Here is a 9,429-nt window from a genome sequence, read left to right as displayed (position 1 = left end):
CCTGCCACGCCCCGAGCCCCTTCCCCAGCACGCCTGCCAGCCCTGCCCCCCATGCCCCAGCACCGTTGGTGTAGAGCGGCCGGCGAAAGGGAGCCCCCTTGGACATGGCGGCGGCCAGGATGAGGTACTGGAAGCTCGACAGGGAGAAGACCACCGTATTCTCATAGTTGGGCAAGTTGTCCGGGGCGGGCACAGTCCTGTTCAGAGGCACAAACCTGGGCACAGGGGGAGGGGGTGGAGCGTGAGTGCAGTTGGAGGGGTGAGGCAGGGGGGTCAGTGGGGATGTGGGGGCGGTGGGGGGAGGGTAGCTGAGCAGGGTCCTACTCACCAGGGCTGGGCCAAGATCAGGAAGTAGCCTCCCAACTGGACGCCAGCCACCAGGGCTACCTGCAGCAGCAGGCTGCTCAGCACGGGCACGCTGAGCAGGGCCCCCGGTGGCCGCGCCCGGCCCAGCACCAGCGCTGGCCCCGTGCGGCTCATGAGCACGGCCACAGTGGTGGTGATGCCCAGGTCGATGGCCAGGAACTGCATGTCGCTCAGGTTGGTGTTGACCTGCAGGCAGCGGGCTGAGGCTGTAACTCTCGGCCCTGGCCGCCCTCCCCTCCTGCATTGCTCCGGTCCCCCCACCACGGAACCCAGTGCTAGGAGGTAAGCCCCAAGTCTGGTGTGGGAGGTAAGCCCCAAGTCTGGTGTGGGAGACATAGCCCTGCCTTCAGGGAGACTCCTTCCCACAGGTGGGGAGAAGGCCTGGCTGCTAGTCTAGGGACACTCAGTCCGAAGGGGTGGTTCCCCACCCTCAGGATCTCAGCCTGATGGGGGAGGGGCGGCTCAGCCTTGGGGGCCCTTAGCTTAGGGGGTAAGGACTCCTGCCTTGGGGGAAGTGCCTGGATTCTCGGTGGGCAGGAACAGGAGCTGCAGGGTCTCTGGCATCAACTCATTCTGGGGGCGCAGGGCAGGGGAGTAAAGACCAGTGTCCTGCCCCTCCAGTATTCCCAGCTGCCTCACCTCTGCCTGGGCTCTGCCTCCATCTCCCCTGCAGGTAAAACTCTCCCAAGAACAGGGATAAAGTTCAGCATAAGAGAGTGGCTCCCATTTTGGGGGAACTACTGAGTAAGAATGAACCAGGAGGGGGGAGGGGGCAGCTGATTAAGCACTTGGCTGCAGACCAAAAGGTCAGGTGTTCAAACCCGCCCGCTGCTCTGCGAGAGAAAGACGTGGCAGTCTGCTCTCGTAGAGATTTACACCCTCGGGATCCCCGTGGGGCGGGTCTACCCTATCCCGGAGGGTGGCTGGGAGTCAGAAGGGACTCAGCCGTGGGCTGGGGTGCTTAGTGCTCCCCTCACCTCATGCAGCCTCATCCCGAGGGCCTGCCCCCCTGCCCTGCTAGCTGGCCCTCACCGTGTAGAGGATCAGGACAGAGATGAACTGGATCAGGCTGTACAGAGCCATGTACTTGAAGACGCTGAACGACGTGTCCAGAGAACACCGGCCTTCCCTGGGCAGAGGCATGGGTATTAGGGGCTAGCTCGGCTGATGCCCCAGAGCCCCTGCCTGCCAGCCCCACCACCTCACCTGATGACCTTGGGCACACACTCGATGCTGGCCAGGCTCGAGGTGAAGGATGAGACCACGGAGGCCTCAGCCTGGGAGAGCGAGATGCCCACGTCGGCTGCCTTCAGGGCCCCACAGTCGTTGGCGCCATCCCCGCACATGCCCACGCAGTACCTGGCAGGGAGGGGCAGGCAGGTGGGGCCCAGGTCTTTCCCTGGCTCTGGGTGTGTGCTCCCAGGTTTGCTGAGAGAAGAAGGGATGCCTGCATTCCTGTGTAATGGAGGCTGGGGTGCCTGTAGTCTGCTCGGTGCTCTGCCGGAGCTCTGACCCCGGGGAGCAGAGCTCCACCCTGCACACGGGGCAGGCTGGGTTCCAAACAACCACCAAGGAATCAAAGCGGGCAGTTCAAATCCACCCAGTAACATTGTGGGAGAAAGGCCTGGTAATCTGCTCCCAGCACGACCCCAACCAGCAACAGTCCTGCTCAGGCACCTTGGCTTTGCCCTCCCGCCCACTCGGCGTTAGGTGCTCAGTGAATAGGTGCTGGGGTTGTTTTCAGCACTCTGAGGAGTGCCTGCCTGGTGATGGCAGCTCTCCTACACCTGGGCAGGGAGGCTGGATTTGTAGGCAAGTTCACCCCCACAGGCCCGCCCCCATCCTGCCCCCCACAGGACTGCCAGAGCACTCACTGCAGTTTCTGCAGCTCGCACACCAGCTGGGTCTTCTGCTCGGGGGCCATGCGGGCAAAGACAGTGCCCTGGACCAGGACCTGGCACAGGGAGGGGAGGGGCTGAGACAGCCACCAGGGGCATGTCAAGAGGAGGCCTTGGCTGAGCTGGGAGGGGCTGGCCACCCTACCTTGGGCAGCAGCTTGGGGAAGTGCTTCAGCAGGATGCTGAAGGTGGCCCCACTGAGTGCCAGGTGGCGGGAGTGGAGGTCTGGCTCCAGGGTGTAGCTCTCAGCCTGCACAGGTTCCTGGGCGCCCAAGAAGTTCAGTTTAGATCCCCCTTCCCCATACTGGCAAGGTGGGACCAGGCGGTGGCAGAGGGGTGGGGCTGGGGACTCGGGCAGCCTCACCTTTGCCCCATTCATGGCTGCAGAGGGCTCCACGGGCAGGAACTCCAGAGAGGCAGGCTGGCCTTGCTCAGGGGGTGCAGCATGCACGATGACCAGCCGCTCCTGGGATCCCACCATGCCGCAGCCCCGGGCCACAGTGACTGCGGTCTGCAGGTTGTCCCCTGGGGAGCATGGGGCAAGGTCAGGGTCCTTACCCTGACCCTTCAAGGTGTGGCAGGCCACCACTCACAAGCTGGGCAAGTTACCCACACCTCTGACCGCCTGGCTCCTTGTGTATAAAAGCAGGTGCCAAAGGGTCTCAGAAGAAACGGGATGGGGCTCCAGGGGTGAGTCTCCTGGAAAGGGGGTGCCCGTTACCGCTTGCGCTGCTACTGTGCTGCTCAGCCAGAGGACCTTTTCTGGCTACACAAACTGGTCACAGCCTTTGAGGCTGGCACCATCGTTCTCGTTTCTCAGAAGGGGACAGTGGGACCCGGAAGGTGACAACGCAGCTGGTGAGTAGCCAGGCTAGACCCCGGGCCATCTGACACCAAGCCTGGGCTCCACGGCCTCATCTGTTAAATGGGAGGCATGGGAGGGATGCTGTGAGGCTCCCATCCAGTGGGGCCAGGGCCTGCCTGCTTAGTACCTGTGACCATGACGGTGCGGATTCGGGTCCTCCGCAGGGCCTGGATCACCGGCGTGCTCTGTGGCTTCAGCCGGTTCCTCATCACCAGCAGTCCCAGGAGGCTCAGCTCCTGCTCCACAGTGTCCCTGGGGGACGGGCAGCCTCAGGTCAGAGGTCCTCCCCCTGGCCCCTAGGACCTTCAGCCCAGTCCTCCGAGGGGGCGGTGGGGGCCCACCTAGGGCCCACCTTGTCAGCTGCTGAGCTGCCCCCAGGTCAGGCGTGATAGGCAGGGTCTTGCCGGCAAGTGCCACCACTCGATAGCCGGCAGCGGTGTGACTCTGCAACGTCTGGGCAAAGTTGGCAGGCACTGGCAGGAGAGGAGCGAGTCAGCCGGAGGAGGTTTGAGGCTGGGGCCCTGGCCCTGAACGCCAACACCCGAGCAGTCACCTGTCTCAGGTCTGCAGAGGCCTGCCACCAGCTCCGGGGAGCCCTTGACATAAACCTCAGGCTGTGTGGCCCCTGGCCAGGTCACCACCACGTCCATGCGCTGCAAGGTGGACGAGAAAGGGAAGCGGCAGAGGATGCTGATGGACCCTGGGCGCTCCTGTGGGCAGAGAGACCACTGAGGTGCTGTAGAGAGCCGGCCCTTCGGCCCTACCCCCGGACACCCCTGGCTTACCGCCCCCTGCAACTGGGGCACCCCAAGTGGGGGTCTCATCACTGCCAAGACCTGGGTTTCCAAGGCCCGGTCTTCTGCCGGCGCCTCCTCCAGGACCTGGGAAACAGGCAGAGACGGTTAGCCAGAAGAGGCAGCAGGAGAGATTTGAGCTAGACTTATGGAGGCGGGGCAGTACAGAAGTGAAGAACTTGGGCTCTGGGATGGGGAAGACCGTGCCTAAACTCTGGCCTTATCCCTGGTGGGGTGACTCGGACCCCTGACTCCCCATCTGCCCCAGCCTGCTTTCCTCCGGGGAAAGCAGGAGACCGCTGCCCAGAGTGGGGGGTGGGGGTGGGGCTGAGTTGCTTGACCTCCTCACCCAGCCTGTAGACTCCACCATCTTGAGGTCCATGGGGTCGCCCATTAGGGTGTCCTGGAGCTGGCTGAGGGTGTGGCAGGTGGCCAGTGCTCGGAGCAGGGGCCCCACGGGCAGGTGGCGGGGCTCTGGGACCAGCGGCAGGAACACCTGCCCCTTCAGGGGCACCACACCCATCACGTCCAAGCCGTCCTCTGTGAGGGTGCCCGTCTGCAGCGGGGGCAGGGTGGTGGTGAGCCTGGCTGGGAGCCTTGCCTGGGAGCCCCAGCTGGGCTAGGACAGGCCACCTTTTCTGCTGGCTCCCCTTGCTCCCCCCGCCCCCCTGCCTGACTTTACTCCCTTCCGGAGGTGTCTGGGAGCTGGCGGGGAACTTGCTCCTAGACGGGGAGTGTTCCACATACTTGTTGAATGAACGAATGAAGGAAGGAGGGAGAGAATGAATGAGTGCCTTTTCATACTGCACTTCAGCTGCCCACTTACACCAGCAGCCCTTCGCCAGCACGGCAGCCACTCCTCAGTGTGAAAGCTCCCCGTGGTCCAGGAGTGGCCTGCCTGTCGGTCTGTCCCGTCAGGGCCTCACAGGTGCTGCTACCCCACCTGTCCCACGGCTCCCAGGGCCTCTGCTTGGAGCAGCCTTCTCGCTGGGGTCCCCACTGACCACCTCACCAGTCCCCACTCCCTCCCTTCAGCACCCTGATGCGCGAGCGTGGCAGTGGCCCACTGCAGTCCCTCGGTGGTGCTCTCTGATCAAACAAGTAAGGGCTTTGGACACAGCATCTGACTGTACTTGGGGGCTCGGCGGGGTCCCGTGAGTGTCCCTACCTTGAGACAGAACATGGCACCCAGCAGATCCTCAGTCAACCAGGGTGGCCCATGGGTCCCCGCCCCCACCGCCTCATGCTGCAGCTCCCACCTTGTCAAAACACACCAAGTGCAGCTTGCCGCCCAGGTTGATGCGCATCGGGTGGATACAGAAGATGCCCTGCTTCCGCAGGCGGCTCTGGGCATATAGCGTGCACACGGTCATGGCGGCTGGCAGGGCGGGCGGGACCACCACCGTCACCAGGTCCAGAGCCCGGATCACAATCTCCTTCAGTGGAACCTGGCAGGAGGCGCCATGAGTGCCACCGGCTGGCCCGGGGCAGCACCCGACCTCCCCCACTTCACAGGCCCCCGAGACAGACCTGGTTGTGGTGGAGGATGAAGATGCTGTAGGCGGTGCCCAGGAGAGCTGGGGACACAGAGCAGGGACTGAGTGGGTCCGGGCCGGGCAGTGGGGCCATTGGCAGCATGGGGTGCAGGGGATACTCACCCAGGATGGAAAGGGCAGCCACGAACTTCATGCTGTGCCTGTAGAACTTGAAGTTCAGGGGCCGGGGATGCAAGATGGAGCTCACCAGGCTTCCTTTAGCAGTGCAGAACCCTGGGAAGGAGCCAGGGAAACTGAGGCAGGGCAAGCCACTAGAGCTGGGTGAGGACACTGGGTCCCATCCCCAGGTGGCAGGAGCCTGCTGGGAGTGACTGCTCCCCTCAAGAGGGACAGGCTCTCCTGCTTGCCACACCCCTTGCCCACCCACTCTAGCTTAAATGCTTGCCCAGCCTCTCCTAGTACTGATGGGGAGACCGAGGCCCAAGGAGCAATGACATTTACCCAGGTCCCAGGGGGGTCAGCAGCTGGGCTGAGTGTGGGGCCCTGGACCCAGGCTCCTGCCCACTCCTGCCACCTCTCCTGTGGGTGTTTAGCTGAGCATTGTCCTCGTGAACCTGGCTCCTACCTGTGTGTGTCACCACCGCCAGGACATGGGGTCCTCCATAGGCCCGGGCCTGCAAGACGAGAGTCCCGCAAAAGAGTGTGTGCCGCCGGTGGGTCTCTGGGCTGTAGGGCATTGGGCCCGCCGGCAGGGCCGTCTTCAGGACAGGAACACTCTCTCCTGGGAGGGGCAACGTGTGAGGCCCTGGGGGAAGGGGCTCCATGCCCCTCACGCCTGGCAACTGGAACTGAAGGGCCGACTGGATGGGACTGCTTTATAAGCCCTGTGTGGGAGCTCTCCTCACCAGTGAAACCTCAGTGCTGCTCCCAGACAGGGAAGGTGAGGCCCAGAGAGGGCAAAGAGGACACAGGGAGGCAGTCCTGGGAGGCCATGTGCCAGCCTGTCACCAGGGGCCACCTCGGGGTGGGTGGTGGGAAGGGTGGTCACAGAGAGTGTGGGCACACACGTGTGGGGGGCGGGTGGTGGTGGTAGGGGACTGGAAGACTTTCTCCTTCTGTTGGGATTACTATAATGAACACCATGACTTCATTTGCTAATTGAAACCACTAAAGAGGGAGATTCACCTCTGTAAAGCACCCCCCCACACACACACATCCTGCCCGGCAGCAGGGTTGCATGGGTGAGGCAGGCCCGGATGCAGCCCTTCTACTACTGCACACCGACCTCATCGACCCCCACAGCTCTGCCTGGGAGCCTCCCATCCTCCCGGGCCTCGAGTACACAGAGGGGCTGCTGCTCCTGCGGCACAGGGCCCAACACTCCGTCCCCGTGCACCAGAACGGCTGAAGGCAGCACGCACGTGGACGAATATGGGGCAGAACAGAGGCCAGTTTGGTACTGCGCGTGGCGCCCGACCCCTTGATCGACTTGCGGGCGTGCAGAGCCTGGTAGACCACCTCACACCCCATCCGTGACGGAAGGAGGGGGCGGTCCGGCATACAGGGGGACTCCTCTGCCGCGGACAGTCCTTGGCACTGGCACGCAGACATGCGCACACAGTACACCTGCTCCCCAGGGACCATGCACCGTGGGGAGGCTAAGCAACGTGAGAGACAAAGGCGGCAGGCAAACGTGAGGTTCTGCAGCCAAGCAGAGGGCAGAGGGGCCCGGGCTGACCTGTGAGAGCGCTCTCGTTGACTACACACTCGCCCGCCACCAGGGCGGCATCGCAGGGCAGCAGCCCCCCCTCCTGGGGCAGCACCAGGCAGTCTCCGGGCACCAGCTCGTTGGAGTCTACCCATTCTACCTCTGGAGGAAGGAGGAGCCTCAGTGCAGTCTGCCCACCTATGCCGCCCCCGGCCCCGCCCCCCTCCAGTTCTTACCTCCCCCTAGCCGGGACACGCACACTTGCACAGACAGCTTGACCATGTCCCTCAGAGTCAGACTTTGCTGTGAGACAAGGGAAGGGGTGGGTGGAGGTCCTTGGGGATCAACCTGTCCCCCAAGCTGCCTCCTGCCTCTCCCCACCCCACCCCACCCACCTTTCTTGTTTTGTACAGTGACAGGCCAATGGAGATGGTGGAGACGATGAAGATGCACAGGGCATACCAGTAGTAGTGGTCGGCTAGCCACAGCGCAATGCTGAAGGCCTGCAGCCCGTAGTATGGGTTCAGTACCTGCAAGGGGAGGAGGGGCGCAGAACACATTAGGACGGCACCCTCAGGGCAGCCCAGTCAGAGGCTCATGGGTGCAGAAGCCTGGCAGCTCCCAGAAGACTCCAGCCAGGACCTGATCCCAAACAGTCTCCTAGTCAGACTCCCCCCGCCAGTTGTCCCTTGAGCCCCATCTTCTCCAGGTGTCGGGGACAATGACATTGTGGAGCCCCCACTACATGTCCCAACTGTCACCCAACAGTGACCACTCAGGCACAGGAAGGCTGAGTCACCTGCCTGACACCCAAGCCTGTAGCAACAGCACACTGGGGTTTAGGGCCCGTGTTCTGGTCAGAGGGGTGGGCCACTCCTGTTTCACTCCTGAGTCCCAGTAGCCCCCTTCTCAGAAAACTACTTAGCACCCTCCTGGCAAGGAAACCATTTTGTGCTTCGCCCACAGACCAGGATGCAGTGAAGGTATCTGCTTTTGCGGCCCCCCCACACCCCCATTGTTCCAGCATATTGCAACCACTCGAGACCCTACCAAGCTCAGCTTCCTCAGAGGGGAATGGAGTCTAGCTCTCACCCCTCCCTCCTGGGTTGCTGGAGAACAAAAGTGGCTGACCATGCCCAGGGCCCCGTCTTTTGGAGCACGGTAGACGCTCAGGCAAGGTGGGCTTGTTCCCAGCCCCCTAAGACCCCTGTTCAGTCCTAACCTCCAGCCCAGGCCCAGCCAGAGCCACCAGTTCCGAGGCCTGGCTTCTTGCGAGCCAAGCTGGGCTATTGAGTCACCACTGAGAAGGCCAGGCATGCCCAGCTGGGGTGAGGCCCAGCACCCTACCTCGTCCACCAGCAGCTGGAGATAGGACTTGACTGGAACACTGATCACGTTGGGGCCGAAGACGGCCTTCCTGTAACAAAGGCAGTGGTCACGTTGCCGGGGGGCTGGACCTTGCAGGGATGTTCCGGTTCCCCGTTTTATAGCTGGAGAAGCCAAGGCCCGGAGAAGGCAGGAGACGAGAAGGCCACACCAAGGCGGGCAGGATGGGGGTCCCAGCTCCCAGGCCCCCGGGTCTGGGGTAGCATCCACCTCACAGTGCGGTCCTGGAGGCTGAGTCCACAGCGAGACCGGTGGACGTCGTCACAGGTGCGGCCCTGGTCCAGGAGGCTGTGGGGTGGGCGTCAGGGACATGCGTGTGGGCCACGGGGCAGGGGCCCTGTAGCCTCCACTGTGCATAGGCTGTGGCTCAGGACTGAGCACTGCAGACCTTCGGGTCACTTCTGCCACGTGACACGTCAGGAGAAGGGGGACGCAGGGCACCCACTAACTCTGGGGGTTCACTTTCTTTTTAATGCTTCTGAGCCTCGAACCCCCTACCCCAGGGGCAAGCAAGCATGGAGACTGAGCTGCTGCTGAGAGCATTATAGGCAGAAGAGCCCAGGAGACGACTGTGCCGGGCAGGGCAGCGGTAAGCCCCTGGGTGGCTAAGTGAATGAGATCAAGCGCCACATCGTGCTCGCTAGGCAGGGCCTGGCACCCAGCCAGGGACAAACATCGGGCTTTGGCTGCTGCTCCTACGGCACGGCAGAGGGGCCCTGGCCTCCTTGACACCGCAGTCCCTGGTCTGCGTGTTAGGACGTGGGTTGGGAAAGCCCACAGTGCTGAAGACTTAGGGGCCCACCATCGGTAAGGGTGGGTGAGTTAGTTAATTGTGCCAGCCTGGCCGATAATCACATGTGGTGCTGGTTGAAAGGCGGAGGGATAAATGGGTGGTGAAGCCTCGCCTTTCTAGTTC

At 62.9% G+C, this 9,429-nt stretch overlaps 1 protein-coding gene across 1 annotated transcript in view; it reads right to left on the bottom strand.

Annotated features, from left to right (window-relative positions):
- The window catches only part of ATP13A2 (ATPase cation transporting 13A2), a 24,692-nt gene that overhangs the window by 7,868 nt on the left and 7,395 nt on the right, over positions 1–9,429 (bottom strand). The window contains exons 7-27 of the mRNA XM_045298946.1: positions 8,724–8,801; positions 8,475–8,544; positions 7,523–7,657; positions 7,364–7,430; positions 7,158–7,289; positions 6,045–6,200; positions 5,582–5,692; positions 5,454–5,500; positions 5,183–5,371; positions 4,273–4,479; positions 3,915–4,010; positions 3,683–3,839; positions 3,482–3,602; positions 3,257–3,381; positions 2,629–2,789; positions 2,410–2,526; positions 2,241–2,320; positions 1,573–1,725; positions 1,399–1,495; positions 329–552; positions 56–215 (exon numbers count right to left, since the gene is read on the bottom strand). Of these exons, the coding sequence (XP_045154881.1) occupies positions 56–215; positions 329–552; positions 1,399–1,495; positions 1,573–1,725; positions 2,241–2,320; positions 2,410–2,526; positions 2,629–2,789; positions 3,257–3,381; positions 3,482–3,602; positions 3,683–3,839; positions 3,915–4,010; positions 4,273–4,479; positions 5,183–5,371; positions 5,454–5,500; positions 5,582–5,692; positions 6,045–6,200; positions 7,158–7,289; positions 7,364–7,430; positions 7,523–7,657; positions 8,475–8,544; positions 8,724–8,801 (2,683 nt within the window). The remainder of the gene's footprint in view (positions 1–55; positions 216–328; positions 553–1,398; positions 1,496–1,572; positions 1,726–2,240; positions 2,321–2,409; positions 2,527–2,628; positions 2,790–3,256; positions 3,382–3,481; positions 3,603–3,682; positions 3,840–3,914; positions 4,011–4,272; positions 4,480–5,182; positions 5,372–5,453; positions 5,501–5,581; positions 5,693–6,044; positions 6,201–7,157; positions 7,290–7,363; positions 7,431–7,522; positions 7,658–8,474; positions 8,545–8,723; positions 8,802–9,429) is intronic.

Source organism: Echinops telfairi, unplaced genomic scaffold (assembly GCF_000313985.2).
Source record: "Echinops telfairi isolate 266 unplaced genomic scaffold, ASM31398v2 ScPeMD7_7457;HRSCAF=8495, whole genome shotgun sequence".
Lineage (NCBI taxonomy): Eukaryota > Metazoa > Chordata > Mammalia > Afrosoricida > Tenrecidae > Echinops > Echinops telfairi.
Note: the sequence above shows the minus strand (reverse complement) of the source record. Positions and strands in the feature narration are given on the sequence as shown.